Source organism: Canis lupus, chromosome 20 (genome assembly GCF_011100685.1).
Source record: "Canis lupus familiaris isolate Mischka breed German Shepherd chromosome 20, alternate assembly UU_Cfam_GSD_1.0, whole genome shotgun sequence".
NCBI lineage: Eukaryota > Metazoa > Chordata > Mammalia > Carnivora > Canidae > Canis > Canis lupus.
The window spans coordinates 53011803-53036092 of NC_049241.1; the positions used below are offsets into that span (position 1 = coordinate 53011803).

The 24290-nt window shown below is 64.1% G+C and overlaps 4 protein-coding genes across 5 annotated transcripts; 2 read left to right on the forward strand and 2 right to left on the reverse strand.

Annotated features, from left to right (window-relative positions):
* Window positions 1-30: 30 nt before the first annotated feature.
* TGFBR3L (transforming growth factor beta receptor 3 like) lies at window positions 31-3965 on the forward strand. Its single transcript, XM_038567484.1, has 8 exons — window positions 31-390; window positions 1164-1300; window positions 1371-1681; window positions 2167-2321; window positions 2423-2581; window positions 2793-2864; window positions 2989-2995; window positions 3253-3965. Exons 1-6 carry the CDS (start codon window positions 321-323, stop codon window positions 2858-2860), a joined length of 900 nt encoding a protein of 299 aa, XP_038423412.1. The 5' UTR covers window positions 31-320; the 3' UTR covers window positions 2861-2864; window positions 2989-2995; window positions 3253-3965.
* A 238-nt stretch (window positions 3966-4203) lies between these two features.
* Window positions 4204-7025, forward strand: SNAPC2 (small nuclear RNA activating complex polypeptide 2). 2 transcript variants are annotated; one of them, XM_038567482.1, is made up of 5 exons: window positions 4204-4423; window positions 5361-5468; window positions 5628-5696; window positions 5976-6285; window positions 6379-7025. In XM_038567482.1, the coding sequence occupies exons 1-5, from the start codon at window positions 4241-4243 to the stop codon at window positions 6708-6710; spliced, it is 1002 nt and encodes a 333-aa protein (XP_038423410.1). In that variant the 5' UTR covers window positions 4204-4240; the 3' UTR covers window positions 6711-7025. The 2 variants fall into 2 exon arrangements, with proteins under 2 accessions (XP_038423410.1, XP_038423411.1); XM_038567483.1 differs by lacking the exon at window positions 4204-4423 and adding an exon at window positions 5004-5069.
* A 1922-nt stretch (window positions 7026-8947) lies between these two features.
* Window positions 8948-9790, reverse strand: CTXN1 (cortexin 1). The gene is given in 2 exon segments (NM_001039054.1): window positions 8948-9307; window positions 9680-9790. A coding segment is annotated over 1 exon segment (249 nt). The 5' UTR covers window positions 9288-9307; window positions 9680-9790; the 3' UTR covers window positions 8948-9038.
* Window positions 9791-10416: 626 nt separating this feature from the next.
* Window positions 10417-24175, reverse strand: TIMM44 (translocase of inner mitochondrial membrane 44). The gene is made up of 13 exons (XM_038567485.1): window positions 24043-24175; window positions 21840-21941; window positions 19062-19232; window positions 17963-18043; window positions 17105-17254; window positions 16258-16397; window positions 15903-15988; window positions 15149-15241; window positions 14928-15052; window positions 13739-13789; window positions 11963-12052; window positions 11290-11400; window positions 10417-10965 (listed from the first exon to the last, which is right to left on the reverse strand). The coding sequence occupies exons 1-13, from the start codon at window positions 24085-24087 to the stop codon at window positions 10846-10848; spliced, it is 1365 nt and encodes a 454-aa protein (XP_038423413.1). The 5' UTR covers window positions 24088-24175; the 3' UTR covers window positions 10417-10845.
* Between the last annotated feature and the right edge of the window lie 115 nt (window positions 24176-24290).

Genomic DNA, 24290 nt, shown 5'->3' on the forward strand with positions numbered 1-24290 from the left:
AGCCCGGCTGTTCTGGTGGATGAGGCCTCTGCGTGGAGTGGAAACCGAAGCGGGCCCGGGGGCTAGTGGGGTGGGTGGTATTTGTAGTGAGGTGCCCGCCCTCCCCACCACCCCGATCGCCACAGGTTGGCCAGAGAGGAGCCCTTAATCCCTGGCAGGCCTTGGGCGCTGGCTGTTAAACACCCCAGTCCACCGCCCCCGCTCCCTGCCTCCTGGGGTGGCCACTCAGCCAAGGACAGGGCCGCCTGCCCACCTGCCAGGCCTGGGTGCTGCCTGGCTGGCGCCGCTGCTGCCGGGGCGCACTCCACTGCCAGTCCAGCATGCTGGGTGCCACGCTCCTGCTGCTGGCCCTGCTCCCCAGGATCGCCTCCGTGCCCAGCGGGTCGCCTGGTACGTACGGGCCGGGGACGCGGCCCATCACCCTGCTGGCCCGTGTCGGCCTTCTTGGCTCCACTGCTCGTCTACCCTGCCCGCGGGGACGGGTGGGTGGGAGGTGGGCTCTGCCTCCAGCCCGTTTCCAGCTCCTGGGGGGAACCCCGACTTCTTGGGAGTCACCAGCAGTTACCCTGTGGCCAGGGACGTGGGAGAGCAGTGTACGAATGCTTTTAGGAAACGTGTGTGGGGACCATCCTACATGTTTGAGAACAGTGTTTGACAAGGATCCCAGCTGAGTGTGTGTGTGTGTGTGTGTCCGTGTCCTGCCCTCAGTCTGGGAGTGAGGAGCCTGGACAAACGGAGAAACCAAGACCCCGGTGGCTGGCTGGGCTGCCACTGTGCCAGAGGGGCAAAGGGGCAGCACCTGCCTTGTCCCCTTCCCTACTGGTTACAGTACCCTTGGAAGGGAAGGGGGCAGCAGCCCCCCCAAGCTGGCCCTACTGCCCCCACAGAGCAGCCCTCGCCCAGCCTGACCGCTGCCCCCCCATCAGGCACCCCTCATCTCTTCCCCGCCAGGGATGCCCAGGTCTGCTCTGGGTGGGGAGATCTAGGTCTGGGAAGGGGGAGTCCTCCCCGGAGGCAGCACGGTCGTGCTCCCAGCCTCGGCTGCTGGGCCGGATCCCCGACCACAGCAGCACCCCTTCTCCAAAGTTGGCGGGGAGGCTGGTTCGGGCCGGAGGGGCCAGGGGGCACGGGGCCTCCTTGGCGTCACCCTGTCCCCCCGCCAGCGCCTCCGTTCCCGGCGGCGCCCGGGCCCTGGCTGCGCCGACCCCTCTTCAGCCTGGAGCTGTCGGACGCGGAGGACGCCTTCCCGCGCCGCGCGGGGCCGCTCGAGGTCCCGGCCGACAGCCGCGTGTTCGTGCAGGTGTGGCCCGGGGCGCCCCGGGGGGCCGGCCGGTGGGGGCGCCGTCGCTGACCACGGCCCCGCCCCCCAGGCGGCCCTGGCCCGTCCCTCCCCGCGCTGGGGCCTGGTCCTGCACCGCTGCTCCGTGACGCCGTCCTCCCGCCCGGCCCCGGGGCCCGCCCTGCCGCTGCTGCGCGGGGGCTGCCCCGCCGACTCCTCGGTCGTCCTCCCGCCGCCGCCGCCGCCGCCGCCGCGCCCGGGCGCCGCCCGCCCCGTGCGCTTCAGCTTCCGCCTGCGCCCGGTCTTCAACGCCTCGGTGCAGTTCCTGCACTGCCAGCTGAGCCGCTGCCGCCGCCTCCGGGGAGCCCGCCGGACGCCCGCGCCTCTGACGCTGCCGCCGCCTTCGCTGGTGCGCGGGCCAGTCCGGGGCTGGGCTCCCCCGGCCTCTGCGGGAGCCGCCCCTTGCAGCCTGGGGACCGAGGGGCCCCTCGGAGCTGGGGAGAGTCCCTGGCTGGGCTGCTGGCTGGGCTCGGGGACGGGGTGGGGGCGCGGGGCTCTGCCCAGGGTTCCCCGGGGCACCTTCTGGGACGCCTTGGGCGGAGCTGCGGTCCCTCCAGGGCTGGGGGGCTGGGGCAGGGCGCCTGAGGGGCCAGAGCTCGGCCTACCGTTCTCAGACAGCCGGCGCGCGGCCTTGGGCCGAGTCCTCACGGCGGGGAGGGGGGCTGGGGCACAGGCGGGGGGGGGGAGCTCAGGGCCGCCCGGGGGGGCTCTCCAGGCGCTCGCCGGTGCGACTCCCGGTTGCAGCAGAGCTGGACACCTGGAGCCCTCGGGAGCCCCAGAACAGGTCCCCGAACCCTGGGGCCTGACAGCCCCGGCCCTTGCCTCCTCCCCCCCTCCCCGCAGTGTCAGCCTCGGGACGAGGCGTGCGCGGGCGGCGGCAGCGGCGGCGGCGGCGGCAGCGGCGAGAGCCTGGGAGCCGCCGGCCCCCACCTGCACACGCTGACGCAGCCGATCGTGGTCACCGTGCCGCGGCCGCCCCCCCGTGAGCGCGCAGTCCTCCCCCGCAGGGGGCGCGGGCGGGGGGGGGCAGGGCGCCTGGGGGCCCCGGGGCCGGGCCCAGCCTCCGCGTCGGACTTCCCACAGGGCCACCCAAGGGCGTCCCCGGCCGAGCCGTGCGCCCCGAGCCTCCCGCCCAGGCCCCGGCGGCCCTGGAGCCCGCGCCCGTGGTGGCGCTGGTGTTGGCCGCCTTCGTGCTGGGCGCTGCGCTGGCCGCCGGGCTCGGCCTCGTCTGCGCGCGTTCAGGTACCAACCTCGGGCCCGCCGGGACTTCCGCGCGGCCCCCGGCCCGTTCCCGCGCGTCCGGGACCCCGGGTCGCCGCGACCCAGCCGGCGGGGCCTGGCCACGCGTAGAGCTGCCGGCGCCAAGCCCGCGGCGGCCCCCAGGGGGCGCCCTTGGCCCGGCCCGAGCGCGGCACCCCTACCGCTCCGCAGCCCGCCCGCCTCTCCTTTCCAGCGCCCCCAGCCCCCGGCCCGGCCCCGAGGGACTCGCCCAGCGGCCCCCAGCCCAGGAGGCCCCAGTGAGCAGGTAAATGGTGGCGGGGGGGGGGGGGGTAGGACAGCTGGAAGAGGGACCTGATGACAATGACTTCATCGGCTTTCCCTGTGCCAGGGCGTTTCATGCCTATTCATTAATTTGATCCTCGTAACAGCTTTCAGGTAGATGTGATTATAATCCCCACATTAGAAATGAGAAACATGAGGCACCCTCTGAAGTAACTTGGCAAAAGTCACAACATTCAAAGAAAAAAAAAAAACAGTCCCAACATTCGGTGGAGCTGGAATTCAAACTCGGGCACCGGGTCCCCCGCGGCCAACCTCGGGCTCTGTGCCACAGAGGGGTCCGCAGGCGTCGGACAGACACGGGCCGAGGAGAATTCGCCGCTCAGCCCTAGCGCCCACCCTCACTCCCGCAGACTGCTGGCGGCCAGGGATGGGCCGCGAAGGGGGCGGCCTGCGTGGGGTCCTCTCCTCCGCTCAGCCCGGGGAGCCCCTCCCCAGGGATGGAGACGCCAGCCACGGCCTCGAACCAGGCCCACCAGGACCCGACCGGCCGCGGTCGACCTCGGACCTGCTCCCTGAGCCCTCCCGCCCCGCCCCTCCTCGCACCCTCCCAGCCCGGGCTCCAAATAAACATCTGGTCCGACCCGCTGAGTTCTGAAGTCTGCGTGTGCGCTTGGCGCGGGTGTAGGGGGCAGGAAGCAGATGGGGGCCAGGGGAGACCTAAGGGAGCTGTTCCCAAACAGACAGGCGCACCCAACCCCACCTGCTTGCGTCTGAACAAGCTCCGCTTCATCCCCCCCCACCCCGCACCTGCCCACCCGCCTCCGGCGGTCTTCCCGGAGCCAGGCTTGGCTCTCCACCCCTGCCGCCTGGACCCTGGCCTCGCGAGGGCCTTGCCCAGTTCTGTCTAGGCTAGAGCTCTCCAAACGTCTCCTGTCCGAGTTCCTACCTCCCCTCGAGCGGGACCACTAGCTCCATTTTACAAATGGGGAAACTGAGGCTCGGCTCGGCCAGATCACATGCCCTAGGTCCTACGGGCGGCTCAACCCCAACAGCCCAGGCTCCGGCCAGGATCCACCCCTTTTGGAGAAGCAACGCACACAGTAGGAGTCTCGCAAGACTCAGGCCCGGAACGGAGGGAGGGCAGGGGGTCTAAGGTCTCGGCTCCAGGTCACGAATGAGAGGGAGATAAAATGCAGGCGGGGGTGTCTCATTCGCCGCCACCGCAGTTCGCAGGCCAGCCTCTCCGTCGGCTTCGGCTACACCGCTCCCTGCAGCCATAAACGCGGAGCCACGCCCCATCTGCTTCCGCCTCCGCGCCGCGCTTTCTGACCCCAGCGGCCTCCGTAACCCCGCCCACCAGGGAAACGGGCCCGGGACGCCGACACCGTCCTCGCCGGCATGAAGCCTCCGCAGCGGCGGCGAACGGCCCCGGCGCGCTACCTGGGCGAGGTGACAGGCCCCGCGGCCTGGAGCGCCCGCGAGAAGCGGCAGCTGCTACGACTACTGCAGGCGCGGCAGGGCCAGCCGGAGCCGGACGCCGCTGAGCTGGCCCGAGAGCTTCCGGGCCGCAGCGAGACCGAGGTGAGGGGTCCTGGGAAGGGAACGCGGCTGGAAGCGGGGCTAGGAGGGGGCGGGGCGTGCCTGCGGCTGAGGGGCGGGGTGTGGGCGGGGCGAACGCGAGGCTGGGGCGGGGCGAACTGGGAGGGAGGTTGGGGTGGGCGGGGCGTGCCTGCGGCTGAGGGGCGGGGGGGGGGGTGGGCGGGGCGAACGCGAGGATGGGGCGGGGCGAACGTGGGAGAGGGGCTGGGGTGGGCGGGGCGTGCTTGCGGTTGAGGGGCGGGGCGAGCTTGGGAGAGGCTGGAGGTGGGCGGGGCGTGCCTGCGGCTGAGGGGCGGGAGGGGTGTGGGCGGGGCGAACGCGAGGATGGGGCGGGGCGAACGTGGGAGAGGGGCTGGGGTGGGCGGGGCGTGCTTGCGGTTGAGGGGCGGGGCGAGCTTGGGAGAGGCTGGAGGTGGGCGGGGCGTGCCTGCGGCTGAGGGGCGGGAGGGGTGTGGGCGGGGCTAACTGGGAGGGAGGCTGGGTGTAGGCGGGGCGGGAGGCCGAGGGGCGGGGCGGGGCGAGGCGAGGTGGAGGCCACGCGGAGGAGAGAGGCTGAGGAGTCGGGCTCCGGAATTAGATGGAGCAGAGGCCCAGGACATGGCGGGAAGGGCAGCAGGAGCCCGCGGGAGTGAGGCTGAATTGAGAGCCAGGAAACGGGGCCGAGAGGGTGAAGTGGGGAGGTGAACAGGGTAGTGCTTAGCAGGGCTGGGCCCTGGCTGCGCGGAGGAACCAGAACCGCCCTGGGCCTCACATCTTTATCAGGTGGCTGGTCACACGTGTGGCCTGGCCCTGAGCCCCGGGGCAGAGACACCGAGACCTGTACCCCTGGGTAGCGGGAGGCTAGGGAGCTGGCGGTGGGTCCCCCTCCCCAACCCTGGGCGTGTAGAAGGCCCATTTGGCCACCTCCTCTCTTCCCCAGGTCCGGGACTTCCTGCGGCAGCTTAAGGGCCGCGCGGTCCGGGAGGCCCTCCAGAGGCTGCATCCTGGTCCGAGGCGCCGAGAAACACAGACCCCGGCCCCCATCGAGGTGAGGCAGGACAAGGGCCCACCAAGGCCAGCCCCGGGGCATGCGTGGGTGTTGGGGGTGGGGATGACCTGGTCAGGGGATCTCCAGGAGGAGCAGGCCTTGGAGACCCCTGAGCGTGGCTCCCTGGCTGACCGTGTGCCTTCTGGTCGCCCCACCCAGGTATGGATGGATCTGGCTGAGAAGATAACAGGCCCGCTGGAGGAAGCCCTGACTGTGGCCTTCTCACAGGTACAGCCATCCGACAGGCAGGATGGGGTGTTCCCTACAGGTCTGAATAAGGGGGACTTGGCTCCTGGGCCCTTCCTCTTGCCAGCTCTGTGACTCTAGCCTGTCCCTGGACACCCTAAGCCTCAGTGACACGCGCTTCCGAGGCAGCTCCTGTATGTTCCCCCTCGCAGGGAGGGTTTGGTGACCAGGTGGGGCTGGAGGGCTCAGCCTTGCACAGCGCAGAGGAGTGGTCGATGGGAGGACTTCCGCCCTTCCCTCTGTGATGTCTCCTCCTGCCAGGTACTCACCATCGCAGCCACAGAGCCCATGAGCCTTCTGCACTCCAAGCCTCCCAAGCCCACACAGGCTCGTGGAAAGCTACTGTTGCTCGATGCCTCTGGAGGGCAGAAGGAAGCGAGCCCTGAAACTCCCGGCCCCGCCCCTAAGCCCGATGGCCCGGCCCCCGAGGCATCTTCTGAATTCCTGGCTGACCCTTCCTCGGCTGAGGGAGAAGTGGCTGAGGGAGACTTCTCCGTGGACTTTGAGAAGATCTACAAGTACCTGTCATCCGTCTCCCGCAGGTGTCATGGCCCTGAACTCTCTGCCGCTGGTGAGGATCACGGGCAGGGGCAGGGATGGTGGGAGTCCCCCTGTTACAAACCCCGCCCTTCCCTCACCCCTACCCCTCTGTGTGCATCTCCAGAGGCTGCTGTGGTCCTAGACCTGCTCATGGCACTTCCCGAGGAGCTGCAGCGCCTGCCCTGCGATGCCCTGGTTAAACACATGTCGGACATGTACGTCCACCTGACAGCTCCCCAGCCTGACCCAGCCAGTGAGGGCCTGGGGCCGGCAGCTGAGGATGCTGGGACAAGCTCCAGCCGGCAGGAGGCCGCAGGCCAGGCCCCTCCCCAGGCCTCTGAGAGCACTGGGCCTGCTGAACCAAGGTCTCCTTGGCAAGCAGCAGGGGTCTGTCCCCTGAACCCATTCTTGGTGCCCCTGGAATTTCTGGGCCAGGCAGCCACCCCTGCAAGGTGAAGGCCCGGCAGGCGGATGACACAGCAGACATCTGTGAGCCCCCTGGCCCTCGGGCCTGCCTGGGCTGGCACTGGGTTGTCATGAGGATCCAGTCATGGTGGAAGGCCCCTGACATGGTGGGCAGCAGGGGGTGGCCTTTAAGATGACCGACACAGCAGGAGTCTCCAGAGACAGCAGACAGGTGTACAGGGGCTTGGCCGCAGAGCTGAGGTGGGGGCAGTCGGGCAGCTTGGTTAAAGTCACAGTTAAATACTGTCCCTTCCCACATCCTGTATTCTCTGTCCTGTAATTGTGAGTAAAGTTCTTGTCAACCCATCTTGCTCCCTTCTTCCTGAGTGACAGATGGGAGTAGAGGTGCAAAGTGCCAGGAGGAGAAGTCAGAGTGCCAGAGTTCAGGGTGCCGGGGGCTGAATCGGGATGTTGGGGCACATAGGGTGGAAGGCTGCTGCCACCAGGTCTGCTTCAATGTCACCTGGAATGACCTCGGTCCAGCCGGGAGGGGGACCCTGGATGATTTGTGTTGAGGATCAGAGGCCTGAGCCCAACCGGTGTGGGTGCAGGGGTTTCGGAGCAGGTGACCTCACGTGGCACACATAGGCCAGCAGAGGGAGGGGAGCCAGGCCTCCAGTAGGAGTCAAGGGTTGGGGTGGGCTGCCTCCTGTGGCAGGAGGCTGGAAGAAGCAAGTGCCCCCGGGTGGCCTTAGTGACGCAGGGGTGGGGGATGGCGTGGGGGGGAAGAGCTGGACTGGAGCGGCCTCAGGAGCAGGGAGGGGGGAGCTGAGTTGGTAGAGGAAGGGTTGAGGCTGCTGCCAAGGGCCCCAAATGCCCAGGAGTGCTGCTGGGTCTCCCTGCAAGGGCCCCCCCATTCCTCCGCGGGCCGAGCCTGTAGATTCAGGGCCAGCCTGGGCCAGGGCTCGGCAGGAGGCTCCCAGGGCACCGCGGCGCCGCCCTCCCACCCTGCCCAGCCTCACTAGTCCTCTGGGAGCTGGTAAATTTTGTTCGCAGAGCCCGTGCACTCAACAGCCTTCCTTTTATAGAAGCGCTGGTTCTCCCCGCCCGCTGCACAGGCTCCCCGGGGGCGCACGCATCTCCCCGCTCCGCGGCGTGGAGCGCAGCCAGCCCACTCGGTGCTGCCAGCCCCCCGGCTTCCCGAGCGCGTGCTGCTGGTGGGCAGGAGGAAGCGGGCTCGGGAAGGTTCGGGGGCGCGCGTCGGGCCGGCGCCAGGGCATCGTGCCACCTCCTGGCGACACCCAGGCCCATCCCGGCCCCCCCCCCCCCCCCAGTCTCCCTGGGGCAGGGAGAGGAGGAAGGTGTTGCTGGAGGCCGCCAGCTTACAGGAGCCGCCAGAAGGCGGCCTGGCCGTTGGGCCGCGCGGACAGCCGTGGAGAGTACGTGAGAACGCAGAGCTGGGTTCAAATCCCAGCCAGGCTGGAATCGTGCCGCTCCGTGCAGTCCGGGCTAAGTCACCCAGGCTGCCTGGGCCACAGCCCCTGGACCTTAGTCCCCTGGCGGGCACAATAGCCACGCCGACAGGGCTCGGCCTGGTCTTGAAGAGGCGCTAACTCGCGCGCTTGGCATGTAGTAAGCGCTCAATAATAGCTTTTATTGACACCGTCGGCTCAGAGGCAGGGAGGCAGGAGGCGGCACGGGGAAGGCCTCGGCGGCGGCGACAGGAGAAGGCATCAGGGGGACGCGGCGGGAGGACCAGGCGGGGGCAGAGGCGGGGACTGGGGGAGGGGCGCCGACCGGGGCTGGGGCGGCACAGAACCTGCCCGCGCTCTCCTCCCAGCGAGGGCGCCGCGCGTCCTGGACACGGCGGCCGCTGGTGCTGTCCCGTCTCCCGTCTCCCCAGTCTCCGGGGCAGGCCGTGCAGGGCATGTTGGTAGGCGGCGTCCACCCCGCGGGCGCAGGAGAGCCTGCCCCGCCCGCCGGAGCAGCTCAACACTTAAGGGGGGGGCGGGGGCGGAGGCGTGAGGGTGGCCAGACCACAGGGGAGGGAGGGGGGCCACGGGGGTCCCCCGCATCCGGGGACGGACATGACATTCATGCTCGGCGGCGGCAGGACAAGAGCAAAGCCACCTATACGTATGCCGGGGGCTGCGGGGTGGGGGTCCTCTTCCCAGTTACGGGGCGAGGACGGGGCGGGATGAAGGCACGAAGTGGGGGCTCCGGCCGGGCCGGGAGGAAAGATGGGAGGGGGAGGAGGGGGAGGAGCCGGGCCTCTGCCGCCCTCCCCCTCGGGCTAGGCTGCGGGGCGGGGTGCCGAGCGCGGTCCCTGCCAGGCGGCGCCCCCGTCGGGTGGGCCCTCGGAGGGAGGCCCCGGCAGGCTCAGACCAGCGCGTAGTCGAACTGCCCGCGCTCGAGCGCCTCCTTGTGGTCGGTCCAGGACGAGGCGGGCATGCGGCTGTAGGGGTCGAGCAGGATGCGCACGCAGCGCACCATCAGCAGCACCAGCACCACGAGCAGGCACAGCACGAAGGCGAACACCGTGCGCTGCTCCGCGTCCAGGCCCGCGCCCACCGGCGGCCCCGTCGACGGCGGCAGCGGCTCCGGGGACAGCGTCCACGCCGCGCTCATGGCTCACATCGCCGCGCGCCCTGCGGAGGAAGGGCCCGCCCGGGGCGCGGGGATGAGGCCGCGCCTTCCCGCCCCTGCGCCCCGCTCCCGCCCCCGCCCCCGCCCTTCCCAGATCCAGCCCCCGCCCGCGCCTCCGTCCCCCGGCTACGCCCAAGCCCGGCCCGCGGGCACGCCGCCGCAGGCACGCGGGGACCCAACTCCGGCCGTGCGCGCAGGTGGGGGCGCGGAGAGTGGGGAGAGGGAGCCCGGCCCGGCCGGCCCGCGCACAACAGGTGCGAACGCGCAGCCCGGGCGGCGCAGCGGGGCGAAGCCCGGTCCCCCATCCCCGCTCCCTTTGTCTCGGCGCCCCGGGGACCCCTCCCCCACCGCCCCCGCCCCGCCGCGCCCCTCACCCTGGCCTCGACCGGGACGGGGACCGAGCGCCCGGTGGCTGCGCTCTCCTCCGGGACCCGCGCCGGCTCCGCTCTCGGCGTCTCCCCGGCGGCGGCGGCGGCGGCGGCGGCGGCGGCGGCGGCGGCGGCGGCGGCGGCGGCGGCGGCGGCGGCGGCCCGGGCTCAGCCCACCCCACCCGCCCCTGGAGCGCCGGAGACCGAGGCAGGCGAGCCGCGCGCTAGCCGGGCCGCCGCGGCTGTTCCCATGGCGACGGGGGCGGGGCCGCCGCGGGGGGCGGAGGCTGCGCAGGGAGCGGTGCGCGGGCCCGCGACCCCGCCCCGGCCTCGGGAGCACCGAGCTGCCGCCGCGGGTCGCCTGGAGACCCCCGCCGCCGCGAGGCCGCGGGGAGCCTGGGCGCCCGGGACCGCGCCCACTCCGCCCCCGCAGGCGCCCCCGGCGGCGCGGCCCGGCCCCCCCACCCTGCGAGCGCCCCTCGACCACACGTCCAGTGCGGGCGGATCCCAGCGCCTCCAAGAGGCGCTCCTATTGGCGTCCAAGCTCCTCCAGCTCTAGGGACCCCACCAGGCTCCCTCGCTCTGCTCACGGCGCCCCCGCCCCAGGGGGCAGGGTCCTGACCAGGCAAGGCCGCCCCCTCTAGGGCTGCGGCTCCTTCAGTGACCTTGGCCACCGCCTCGGGAGCTCCCGGCCAGCCAGCCCCATCCCCCACCCCAGTGACAGACACCTCGGACCACCCAGGTTGCTCTCCTGCACTTTATTCTTTCCAGATCTCAGGCATGTACACAGGGTAGTAAGGGCACTGGTAAAATAAACAGCCCAAATGGCCTGGCTGACGTGGCCAGTGGGCTGCTCTGAGCGGCGGGGGCCCGGGCCCGCCATCCTGCCTCCAGAGGGTCCCCGGCACCATCCGGCCTGTGCACCGCAGTGAGCCCGCCCAGCAGCCCCCACGGGGCACAGCCGGGCACAGCGGCAGCGCGGGGCTGACTGTGGGAGCAGCCCCCGCAGCCCCCCGCCCTTCCCCGTGCAGCTGGCTCCGTAGCCGCCCGGTAGAAAACCAACAGTCCTGTCCTCAGGTCGAGCTGCTGCAGCCGGACACCAGTCCTCGGCGTGTCCAGCGCGTGCTGAGCCAGCCCAGGAGCCCCCGGTCGTGGCGTCGTGGCCACTGCGCTCAGAGGACCTGCTCTGTGCTGGAGGCTGAGATGTCCAGAAGCCGCCAGGCGGCGTAGGGGTTGAGCTCGTCCTGGTCTCGGCAGAGCGCCCACACGTACAGCATGCGCAGCACCTTGTCCTGCGGAGGTGGGGAAGGTGAGGGCTAGGACGGGCCGCGGGGGTGGGCAGGCTCTGCAGAGCAGAGGGGAGGCTGCGGAGCCCACGGAGTGGGGCTGGGGCGTTAGCCTGGGGCTGGGGTCCCGAGGCTAGACTCAGGACTTGGCCCAACCAGAGAGGTCGGTTACCCTCCACCCTCCACCAGGCCCAGCCAGGGCCCTAGACTTCTCGGCGCCGCCCCGCTTTAGTCTGCAGTCACGGAGCCTCTGGGCTCTACACTGCCATGGTGCGAGGTGGCTGAAGGCGGCCACCCCCCGGGGCCTGCGTAACCTCTTCCCTCACTCACCGGGTCGCCCTCGACCACCTCGCCTTTGGGGTTCTTGATCACCATCACCAGCTGGGCCTGGAAGGTGATGATCAGCACAGGCCCCTGCTCCATCATCTTGCCCATGGCCAGCTGCAGGGGGAGTGTGGGGGTGCTTAAGAGTGGCCACACCCCTTCCCTGCTGCTCCCTTTGTGCTGCAGATCCCCCTTTCCCGCTCCACTGGTCCCGGCGGTGGAACCAGGCCCCAGAAGGAGTGGGAGAAGTCACCCATTTCTGGGTGGGGGACTCCCACAAAAATGCTTCCCAATGTGAACCGGAGTCTCAACTGCTAAGGATCCATGCAGCCACCCCAGACCCCGGCAGCCTCCTGGAACCAGACCTGTGCTGGGCGGGCACAGAGGCCTCAGTGTGCCTTCAGCTGCCCACAGGCACCGTCGGGGCCTGAGCAGTCCCGACAAAGCTCCCACCCTTCCCAATAAAGGCGCAGAGACAGCACTGCCTTGGGGGCCCGAGGTCTGGGCAGCAGCGCCGCCGCGTCTCGCACCCGTCTAATTCTCCTACCACATGCTTATGGGAACCTCCCGCTGAAAGGGACCCTGGAGGTCACTTAACCCAAGCCCGTGGCCATGCCACAGCTCCTCCCGGGACAGGGGCCCGTGACGAGCACACCCCCACCCCGGAAGAGACACTCACATCGACATTGTCGATATCCAGGATGCGGGAGTGGAACTGCAGGCCCAGCGCCTTGGCCTGCTGGATCGGGTGGGCCAGCTGGCTGTAGGTCTGCAACGAGAAGCCAGACACGCCCGTGGTCACACCCTGAACACCAGCCCCGCCAAGGCACCGTGCCACCGGAGAGGCTGTGGCACCTGCCGTGGGGCCCGGCGCACTGTCCTGGGAACCTCTCCCTGCCGCCGGGCCCGCCGGCGTGCTTCCATGCTTTCGGCTCTTGTACCTTCCAGAAATGGCTCCTGGCGCCTGGGTGTGCTATGCCAGGAGTGGCAGATGCCAGGAGCACAGGTCCAAGCAGGAAGGCTGGTGCCACCCGTTTGCTGGCCCGAATCACACACCCTCCCCTCGTTATAAAGGCAGCGCGGCACAACCAGCTCCAGGGGGTATTCATCGGTAGAGCAGGGACGTTCCCGCAGCAGGATCTGAACCCACTCCCAGAGAGAAGCTGAGGCCTCCCTGGCTGATCTTGGACTTGCCCATATTCACCGCACTCTGATTCTTGGCCTGGAATCAAACCTGTTTTCTAGGATTTGCCCTAACCCATGGCTGCTCTGGAATGAGCTGCCCGGGGTGCCTCCTCCTCGCTGACCAGCTCCTCCGGGAAGCCTCTGGCCACAGCCCCCCGTCCTTCCCGAGGGGCAGCGGCGCCCCCAACGACACCCCTGGCCCCCTTGAGCCTGCTTCCCAGGCCAGGGACATGTGCAGCCTTGTAGCTTTCCTCTGGAAGCTTCTCTGGACACAGCAACTGTGATGGAAGACATTCCAATAACACCTACTTTTTATGGAAACAACCGATCTACCAAGAAAAAAAAAATGCTGCCAACTCCCCTTTCTCGTACGATTCTCAAAAATGACATTTAAGAAACACCTGTGTGTGAGCACCTGCACTTTCAAGTGCATTTCCAGGGGCAGCAGCAGCTCCCTGGCAAAGATAATCAACCACATCCTAATGGTCCCAAAGTATTAAAAAAAACAAAACAAAACAAAAAAAAACCCAACACACCACTCACAAATGCCTGCTGGATTAGTCACCATGCAGAGGAGTATTTAAAAAAAAAAAAAATCTGACATCTTCTCCTCTGCTTTCTCCAACTTGTTTGTGAGCTGGAAGCAGAACAGAATCAGCCAAAAAAGGCTCTGGATTGCTTAATACAAATAAGCTTGAAAAAAAAAAAAAAAAGCTGCATGAAGACAGCGGTCAGGGAGGGAGCAGGGACGCTGAGGCTGCCAGGCCCGGGCAGACAGGGCGCGCTCCTGGGGACGGCTGCCCTGCTGTCCACAGCCCGGCGCCACTGCCGCCAAGTAGCCCCAGGACCCTGAGCCCCGACTCTGGGCAGCAGTCAGGCCTCCTCAGGACATGCAGCTCCTCCCTGTGCGGGAAAATCTATCACCATCTGTTTTGTTCTGTGTTTCGGGAACTCGAAGGGAGAACAGCTAATGAGTCCAGCCAGCGCTTCACGCGTCCTGCGGTGCTGCTTCTGTGTTCACACTGTACCCTCGTGACGCCTGTGACACGGGCGTGCTGATGGCCTCTGGCCCGGGGATGGGAAGGTCACACACGTGCAGAGGTCTTCGTGGCCCCACCCCACCCCAGCCCCGGCCCCTGGGGCCCCCCTCAATAGGACACCAGGCCCCGTCATACCCTTCTCAGATGGTGTCACCCAAGCACATCTCTAAGCTGTGATTCTTTTTAGGCCTAACTAGAAAAAACATTGAAAGAGAGAAAGAAGTACTCACAGCTTCATAGCACCAATCTTTGAGAATGTCGAGCTCTCCAGAAATCATGGCCTAAAAAGGAAAAGGTGACAAAAACAAACTTAGCTCGAGACTAAGGGGAGACTATGTAGGTAGGAGGCCCTACCCTACAGGCTCTACTGGGGGGGGGCAGCGGCCTCGGGCTGGGCCGCAGCAATGGACACCCCTCCTCAGGCCCCGGGGAACAAGGGCCTGGGTGTGTGACCCCGGGCAGCCTAGGGTGGCCCCGAGGGCCTCGTGTGAGAGGCAGAGGAGGTGATGGCGTGGCAGGCTCATCTGGCCAGGAGACGGAACCAAGGAGGCCGGGAGCCACATTCTCCCCCCACTGGGGAGGGAGTCTTGCACAGCTGGGTCCCCACAGGCATGAGCAGCCCACGTGGGCAGTCAGGGGCCAGGGCAGGGGCAGAGCAGGGGTCCCGGGGGCGGCCTCCCCACGGGTCATGGGGGGGATGCCTCTGCAGGAACTTGGGAGGCAGGGCTGAACCCGCTGAAGGTGATGGAGGAGCCCAGGGCCCGGGGGAAACCACAGGCAAGCTGGGGGCCGAGCCATCCTCACCCTAGAAGAAACTGCCTGCGCTGGGACTGCTGCTTTTGGGGATCGCTCCATTTCTACCTCCTCCCGGCCCTGCCCAAAGTGGCGTGAGGGACCTGGGAAATCGGAGGGGGAGGGGACCACACGAAGGTCACTGGGACGGAGGAGGCAGGAGGAGGGTCTGTGGTCTCAGTAGGACTTCCCAAGGCCCGGGCTCCGGCCACATCTTGGGGGCTCAAGGAGCAGACGGGGCAGGGGTGGAAGGGGAGGCCCCGGGCGGCCGCTCACTGCAGCCCCCAGGGAACTACCTCAGGCCTCTGTGGAGCACCAGGGAGCCAGACAGGAGGCTCCAGTCCAGCGTTCAAGGGAGGCAGGGGTTGCCGCCGGGACATGGGGAAAGGGAACTCAGTCCCTGGAGCGGACGCACCCCACAGGCGAAGCAAGAAATCAGCCGCTATCGTGAGGGGGCAGCAGGGCCCGCAGGTGACCCTGGTGCCTTCTCAGAGGTGCATGACCGCCAAGGACCCAGCGTGGGGGTGCTCAGGCCTCTGAAGGCAGGACAGGTGTCTGCCATCAGGCTGTGGCCCATGGGACACAGGCAGGGTAGGACGGGGAGGGCCCACTGAGGCGGCAACCCACCTCCAGGACGTTGGGGATGATGTCGTTCTCACACTGCTGCAGGAAACGCTCCTTGTCAAAGGCCGGGTCGACTCGCAGGATCTCCGTGAGCACCTCTGACATCTCCGTCTTGGAGAACAGGCCCCCTGGAGGCAGCCAAGCCAGGAGTGGGTCCAGGGCCTGGTCACCCCCTCCCACCACCCTCTGCTGGCCCAGGTGGCAAGGACGGGCAAGCCACTCACCCAGCAGGTCTGTCACCTTGTCTGTCAGCGCCCGGGATGCCCGGATGAGCGCATTGTCACTTTCGTCATACTTCATTTTCATCTCAAAGAACCCTGTGGGGACATGGGCCAGGGTCAGGGGGCCCCGTGAGACCCACCCTCTGTGCAGGCAGGGGAAATGGGGGGGGGGCCTCTCCAAGGCTAATTCTCCAGTGGTGGGCCAAGGGGCCCGCCCTGCACGCCGGGGCTCTCCTTGCAGAGGAGACAGGCCTCCAGCCCCCTTCATGGGACAAAGGCGTATCCTTGTCCCTGTTGGTTCTTGGGAAGCCCCATGTCCCAGATCAGAACAGAGACCTCCAGGGCCTCGAGCAGGCTGGCCGGGGCCCACCAGTGCCTCCCGTCCTGCCCGATGAGGGAGTGTCTCACGGTGGAATCCACGGCCATGCCCCCTGCGAGGGGGGTGTGCCTGGCCGCCCTACTGCTAGCAGTGGCTCTGGCAAGGGCAGAGATGAGTGACTCAGCCCCCACAGTAGGGTCCCTGCCCGCCAGCCCAAATGTACCAGGCTGCCCGCATACACAGGGCGGCCTGTGCTTTGCCAGGGCTCTGCTGCTCACTGGCTGGGTGATCCTGTGGAAGTGGCTGGTCCTCTCTGACCCCGGTCTCCTCCTCTGTAAAGTGGGGGTCTGGCTTGTGCCCAGCACATGGGGAGCACTCAGTAAGTGTCCGCCGTCACGGCTACGCTGTCAGCTGAGTCTCCGAGATGTGAACACTCACGATTAAATACCACGTTGTTGTCCTTGAAGTCTTTCCACTGCTGGTACCACTTGGAGTCCTTGTGCAGCACGACTCCCAGGGCCTCCCTGGGGAAGACCGGGCGGTGGTGAGCAGCGGCGTGGGAGCCCCTGGGCACCTGCCCGGCCCCATGGGAAGGGATGTAGCAGGACAGCCCACCCCTCACCTCTCCTCCTGCCTCCTCTCTCCCGTCCCCAACACCCCACCCTCTCCTCTAAGTTCACTTGAGCAGAAGAGAAGCCGGAGTAAGAACGGATGTCAACCGCAGGAACCTTCTGCGGGCGCTCGCGCACACACTCTGGGGTGGGACGTGCGCGCTGGCCGGTCTGCTACCTACTCGTTGGGCTCAAACACCTTCTCTTCCTTGAACTTCTCTCCCGAAAACTCCTTCCTCTTCCTTAGCCGCTCCGGCCTCCGGTAGGGCCCCGTCTGTCCCAGCACACTCTCATCGAGCTCCTTCTTCACGGACTCTACCCCCTGGAGGAAAGCAGCCAGCCACGCGGTGGGCACTCGGGACCCTCCCAATGCTGTGGACCCCCACGATGGGCCTGTGCCTTTGTGCCCCAAGTCAGGGAACCCCAATCTAGTGGCTGATGGCACCCCAGGGTCACGTAGCTCAGAGTGACCTGCCTGACTTCCCCACATGGAGAGCAGGACTGTTCCAGATGCACTCCACTTTTCTTCGGCCTCCCTCTCACTTCCCCCAGACCTCTTCCTGCAGCTGCTCTGGCCACGTGAAGCTGGCTGTGCACAACCCCTCTGCATAGCCCGCCCTCTCCACCTGTGGCCCGTTCCCCGTATGTTCTCTTGTCACATGTCGCTCAGGAACTACTCGTCCCCCAGGGCCCTTGAGAGCAGAAACGTGGACTTTCTACCTTGTGGCCTCTGTGGCCAGCAGAGGGCCCAGCTGTGGGAAGATTCGACAGGTGATTCGGAACGAATTCAAGACCTCAAGTCACCCTAAGTGCAAAGGTCCCTGGTTTATGGACACAAGCTAAGGAGGCTTAGCAGCTGAGAGGCTCTTGGTGCATTAACCTGCAGCTCCCCAGGGGCTGTGACTTGCCCAAGGGTACTCAGCCAGGAGTGCAGCATAGACCTGCTGCCTCAAGTGGGCCCTCCGTCTCCAGGACTCAGAGCAGGCCACGCCAAGGGCATCCCCGGCCGAGCACGCCAGCCCAACCCACCTGGGAGAGGGCTCTGAAGGCGGCAGTCTTGCCCAGCTTCTCCCCACCCTTGGACACCGACTCGGCGGACTGCTTGGCAGTCTTGGCGGCTTCTTCCACACTCTCCTTGATTTTCCGGCCAAGGTCACTTTTACTGACTTCGTCAAGACTCTACTGAGACAGAGGATGGAGGTGTCAGCTCAGCACCCCTCGGGGCCTGCACAAGCTCCCCCAGAGCTAAGGCCAGCCCAGTCCTTCAAAGGGCAGGAACGAGTGCTCTGAGCTCATCTGGCCCATGGGGCCCTGAGTCTCAGGTCCACTGTGGACTATGTCTGGGGTGCTGGGCCCTTGGGCACTAGGTCAACTGGGTTCTCCCCAGAACGGGCGGGCGGGGCAGCCTCGGGATAAAAGGTGAGGAGCCTGTCCCCAGCACCAGACTGGCCTGCCTCTCTCTCCTGCCCAGAAGAGAGAAGAGCAAAATAAGTAACAAAAAGAAAACCCCTGTGGCGGCCCCACTGTGGAGGGTGGTAAGCAGCACTTCCCTGTTTTTAGGCAGGAAGAAAAAAATTCTCATTTATCCTCCTGTCTTTGCTAGTGGCACAGAAGCTTCTAACCCAAGTGGTAAACTGCAGGGCACGTGGGCTAGTCCGTCTTCACCCTCCTTCCTGAGGGGCGCCGTGCACCCTAACTCCGGAAGCCACCCGCCCTGGCTGGATCTCCCCTGCTTGCCACCCACGGCTATTCATCCCTGTGCCAAGTCACGCCCTGCCCAGGCGCCAGCTCTGCCCGCTGCTTCCAGCGCCGCTCTCCTCCCGGAGGCGAGGAACAGATGGCCCAGGCGCCGCAGCCAACAGAGCGTGGGGGCCCCTCGACCATTACCTCCTTCACCGTGCCTGTGATCTCCCCCAGCTTCTTCTTTATCACTTCGCTCGTCCGCACCGTTTCAGATTCAATCGTTTTCTACGATAGGGATGTTGTTTCTTTTTGTTACAACACAGCAGTTATCTTACAAGCAAGGGTCCAAAGAAGCACTTTCTCAGCAGCCCTCTCCCTCGCCAGCCTGGCCACCCGGGCCCCTTCCCCACCCCGGTGCCCCTCACTGCCCCTGACCTCCCTTGTGGGCTTAGCAACCTAAGGCTGACATGACGGATGGAGACCCTTGAGGCCCCGCCCCTGGCTCCAGTCTCTTGCTTGGCGCAGGGGTGATCCTGCACCCTCCCCTGGCTCATGGACATTATCCTGCCTCACTCTGCACAGTTGCCTGCCACTGCCTGCAGCTGCCAGCCACTGCCGGATCTCCCATAGTCACTGTTCCACCTGACTGGCTCCTTGCCCACTCCTCAGCCCACTCCCCTCCTTAACAGAAAGGAAGGGTGATCTTCCAACAGCTCAAATCCCCACAGGCCCTCAGATGGAACAGGCCTTGAGCATGGCCTGGGAGGGGGCCAACAGAAGGAAAAAAACAAGAGACCTGGAGCAGGCACCCATGGGTAAGATGGGGAGGCTGCCCCCACCTCACAGAGCCCTCATGTGGCAGAGGCTGCGGAGCCCACTCGCTGTGGCAGACACCTGACAGCTGCTCTGTAAGAGATGTGCCCGTTATTAACGACACACGCACTGTAACCTGCTGTCTACCTGCTTCATTCAGAGGGCCACGACCAGCTCTCAGGAGGAGTGCATCTCAAACCTACTGCTCAAGCGGTCACCAGGGGAGCCTGGGCAAATGCACACTCTGATCCAGCAGGGCGGGGCAGGGAGGCTCCGAGACCCTGAAATTTCTCACAAGTTTCCAGAAGCCGGTGCTGCCAGTGTACAGAGAACAGGCTCTATCTCACCGCAGAAAAGGAGGGCTGACGATGTACTCCTGTCCCCTCGCCCCCCACAGTGTCAGTGCAGTGACCTCACCTTCCCCTGCCACGCCGGCACTGTGTGGGAAGCAAGTGTGCCACCAGGGGAGACGCGAAGCAGAGGGACTCACGTATTTCCTTCTGGCTTCCTGGAGCGCGTCCGACTCTTCCAACTTCCGGGCCTCATCTCGGAACTTTTTAATACTTTCTTTCATTTCTTTGTTTTTGGCTAATTCTTGTTTGATATTATCCAGCAAACCAGAGAGAAAGCCTTTCCTGTTTCCGGAAGAATAGGATCTGGACTAGAAAGAACATAAAAGAAATAAAGGGTTTTTACTTTCTCCTTTGGGCTGATGCAGGGTTTCACGATGAAGAGCTACCTCTTTTATGAGCGATAAAAGTCAAATTAAAGAAGCATCAAGTGAAGGGCACCGGGTTGGCTCAGCTGGTTAAGTGTCTGCCTTTGGCTCAGGTCATGATCCCAGGGTCCTGGGATCAAGTCCCACATCAGGCTCCCTGCTCAGTGGGAAGCCTGCTTCTACCTCTGCTCCTCACCTCGCTCATGCTCTCGCTCTCCAATAAATAAATAAAATCTTCAGGGGAAAAAAAAAAAAAACGATAAAAAAAAGCATCAGGTGATAAGCTGTGAGATATCCAGACAATGAAACATCATTCAGTAATAAAAAGAAATGAGTTAGCAAGCCATGAAAAGAGGTGTGGCCTTACACATTGTCATGTGTCAATTATATCTCAATTTTAAAAAGACACTGAGGGGGGATCCCTGGGTGGCTCAGCAGTTTAGTGGCTGCCTTCGGCCTGGGGCGTGATCCTGGAGTCCCAAGATCAAGTCCCACATCGGGCTCCCTTTATAGAGCCTGCTTCTCCCTCTGCCTATGTCTGTGCCCCCCACCCCCTCTCTCTCTGTCTCTCATGAATAAATAAATAAAATCTTTAAAAAAAATTAAAAAGACACTGAGGAACCTCACTGAGTATCACTGAGTGAGAGAAGCTGGTCTGAAGAGACTCCAGATGGTATGATCCTCATTCTAGGACCTTCTGGAAAAGGTGAAACCATTCGGACAGGAAAAGGATCAGGTGTTGTCAGGGGCTGCTAGGGGGGTATGATCCTCATTCTAGGACCTTCTGGAAAAGGTGAAACCATTCGGACAGGAAAAGGATCAGGTGTTGTCAGGGGCTGCTAGGGGGGTGAATGGGCACAGAGACTACTCTATGGGACATTATAATGGTGGACACACAGCAGACATTTGTCCAAACCCCTGGGATGCACCATACTCAGGGTGAAGTGTGAGGTAAACTACAGGCTTCAGCTAATAATATACTGGTACTGGGTTGTAACAAATGGGCCACACTGAGGCAAGACGCATCTCATGGAGAAAACTGCAAACTGCCTGCCCAGGTGGGAGGAGGGGGGAAAGAAAGTTGATGGGGACCCTCTGTACTCCCTGTTCAATTTTTCTGTACATTTACAAGTGCTCAAAGGAATAAAGTCTATTCTAAAACAAAACAAAGTACCAGGCTCCCCCTCCAACAGAGGAGACCCTGACTGAGAAACAGGTGCAGCTTTGAATCCTCATGGGGACGCAGATGTGCTCGCCCAAGGCAAAGGTCAACACCCAAAGGGGCCCTTGTCCCAGGACTGGAGTTGAAAGGATTTTATGGCCCCCCAAGAAGTTGGCATAGGGCCCTACTTACTGGGCTTCTGGGACCAGGGTAGCTTCTTCCTTTGACTTCCTCTCAAGTCCCAAGTTGGGACACATGTCACCCCAGGGCTTGGTACAAACTTCCCTTGTCAACCCACAGGATCACCGTCACCAAGAGTCAAAGTTCAGGGGTCTCCCCTGGTAGGAAAACCCAACACACCCAGATGCCAGAGCCTAGGGAGGCCAGAAGAAAGGCCAAAGCCCCACTCTAGGCACAAGAGCCAGCATGCTACCCAAGACACAGGCTTCAGGGTCAGACTAAGCCAGGTTCGGATTCCTGCTTCGCCGCAAGCATGAGCATAGGCTCTGAAAAGGGAAGGTTTGAAGAACCATGTGAGGGAGCCACGCCATGGAGCAGTGGTTGGGGCCCACCCTCCCATTTTCAGGGTGACTCACCCCTGAGCCCCTATCAAACCCCAGAGCCAACATCCAGGCCAGCCTTTCTGGGGTAGGGAGTGGAATGTCCAGGTTCTAAGACTGTGGGACTGTGCCACCTTGCAGAAGCCCTACCACGCATTCCATGGCTGCACGCTGTGGTGGTGGTTGAGGAAGGGCCACAGGACATGTGCCACGCCCACAAAAGCTCCAGGATAGGATCAGGGAGACAAAGCCTGTGTGAGAGTCACCTGGCTGAGAGGAGGCTTGGAGGGAAGGGTGTGGGCTGCCCCAGTGTGTGGGGTTGGGGAAGTATGTCAGCTTCTGGGCTTTCTTCCCCGTGGTGGTGAGCACCAACAGACAGAGGCATGGTGGAAGAGGAATGATGGGGAGACCAAAAGCTCTAGCAAATGCTGTCTGTGAGGAACAAGAGAAACAGGAAACCAAGCCCCGGAGATGGGTAACTCTGCTCAAATGCCTGGAGGGCTGTCACCCACAAAGGGGAAGAGCTACAGGGAGGTGGATTTCAGCTGAGTCCAGGGATGCCTTTCCAGCCATTAGAGCTGACACATCATCTACTTTATCAGGCGGGAGCTCTACCCCTGATAATGCCCAGCATTTCTCAAGATCCTAGGAGGACCAGGGTGCTGGGCTCCGAAACCCCGAAGGTCTTGGATGTGGAATGCCAGCCAATCTATTGCCCCCAGCAATGGATGTGGGCAACATCCTGCAGCCCTCTCTCCTGTTAACTGAGTCTCATCGTTCAGAAAACTTGCCCCTCCGCTCAGCTTGCTGGCATTCTGAGTCACTCACCACGGGCAGCTCTCCACCGGGCTGGCGTATCTGATAGGTACCATGGCGTAGTGGCACTAGGTTGTGGCTGGACAGAAACTGGACTCCACTCCCGAGGCATCTCTGATTGGAGGAGAAAAGAGAAAGACCCATTCAGGTTAGAGAACGGCTGGGAAGTAAGCAGACCACACTAAAAAGCAGGGGGTCACCCAAGACCCATTTGCTGGTTTTTACCGCATGCCTGCTGCATGCTAGACGCTGTGCAATCTTGCTAAATTCTGAGAAGCCAACGGGATCTTGCGGGAAAGACACTGGACCTACCCCTCCAGTGTCCATGTCTACTTCCTGCCTCTGAACCTGGGAGTCCCAGGAAATGACAAACTATGGTGGAAGAAGGTGAATTGTGCCAGTCTGATTTAAGCCTGTAGACTGAAATGGGCACCCAGAGCCTCGATGCTGGCAATAAGCAGTCTTCTCTCACAAGCCTGCCCTGCTTCTGCAAGGCTGCCCCCAAATGAAGAACTTAAGCTCCATGAGAGAAGGGCTTGTGCAAGGTCCTGTTCAACAATGCACCCTAGCACCCAGCACTGAGCCAGGCACATTGATGTCAATGACCCCACAGGATCACTTTTCCATTTCCACATTCCCTGGGCCTTTCCTCTCCCTGTTCCACGCCTTCTGTCTCCAGGAACTCTAAGCAACATCCCAAACTCATACAATTGTAGCTCGAGAGCAACTCCTGAGGGCAGCCCCAGTGGCTCAGCGGTTTAGCGCCACCTTCAGTCCAGGACATGATCCTGGAGACCCGGGATCGAGTCCCACGTCATGCTCCTTGCATGGAGGCTGCTTCTCCCTCTGCCTGTGTCTCTGCCTCTCTGTGTGTGTGTGTGTGTGTGTGTGTCTCTCATGAATAAATAAATAAAATCTTGGGAACCCTGGGTGGCGCAGCGGTTTAGCGCCTGCCTTTGGCCCAGGGCGCGATCCTGGAGACACGGGATCGAATCCCACATCGGGCTCCTGGTGCATGGAGCCTGCTTCTCCCTCTGCCTATGTCTCTGCCTCTCTCTCTCTCTGTGTGTGACTATCATAAATAAATTAAAATTTAAAAAAATAAATAAATAAATAAATAAAATCTTAAAAAAAAAAAAAGAGCAACTCCTGAGACACCTGGCTGGCTCAATCAGAACAGCAGGAGACTCTTGATCCTGGGGTGGTGAGTTCGAGTCCCATGCTGGGGGTGGGGGAAGAATAACTCCCAAGAGTTTAAGTCATTTTTCTCTAGATGCCTACACCTATTCATCTTGGAGCCGCTGACTTCAGCAACAGTTTAGACAGCAGTGCATGGCTGTCTAACTTGGGAAGGAAGTCCCACAGTAAGCCCAAACCTAAGAGGTTGGTTCCCGACCGGTTTTGTGCCTAAATCCAAACACGTGTAAATACAGCCTCTCAACTCTCAAATAGTCAAGCAGTCAAGGGGGGGGGCGGGGGGATCTCTCAGTCAGAGAGAGCTTCTTTCTCCCCACACTAGGATCCCTAGGAGATCTCTTCTCCCCGCAGGGTCTGGCTCTGCAGTCCGTCTCATCCAGGCTTCTGACCAGGTCGGCTACCTCACTAGCTGAGACCGTGGGCAGGTTGCTTAACGTTCCCGAGGCCCCGTTTCCTAACCTGTGAATCAGCGCCAAGCAGCAGCAGCCTCAAGTTCTACTGCTCTGAGTGCGCTACGCACACGGGAACCCCCACCGCCCCTGCGGACGCAAGCTGTCAGCCAGCGCGGGAACTCCCCCCGCACGTGCACGCGGAGGGTCAGGGGCAGCGACGCAGGAAATGTTCTCGGGAGAGAGCCCGGCGTATAAAAACGCGAGCCGCGACTGTCACGGTGTTTTGCCGCCTTCTCGCTGTGTCTCCGCTGGGCGCCAAGGCCACCATTCAGTCCCCGGTGCACGTGGAGTCTGATCAGGCAGCGACGGGGGACTCGCTCGCCCCCGGCCCCGCGCCTGGCCGCCGCCCTCACCCCCGGCGCGCTCAGCCCCCGCCCGTGAGCTTCGCTCCGGGACCCCGGGCCCGGCCTCCGCCGCCCCAACGCCCCAGCCCCAGGGCTCTCGCCGAGCCCAAGGAAGGGCCGAGGGGGCCAAAGGCCCGCGGACCAAAAGGCCCTGGAGGTCGCAGGCCTGGAGCTCCCTAGACCCGCCCCCACCTCCCCATCCGACCCCGCACGTCCGCTTACCCGCGGGCAGCGGCACCAGCCTCCCCACAGCGCCGCCGCCGCCATGTTGCTGGATCCCGTGTGACCTTCTGGCGACGCGGCCCGATGGCGTCACCCGCCGCGTCTAGGCACGGGCCTGGGAAAAGCCGGCCGCGGGGGCGGGGCTTCGGAGAGGAAACTGCCTCTGATTAGAGAGCGTTCCCGGGGGGGCGGGGCCTTGAGAGTGGCCTGGCATAGGGGCGGGGCCTGACCTGCAGGAGATTCCCAGA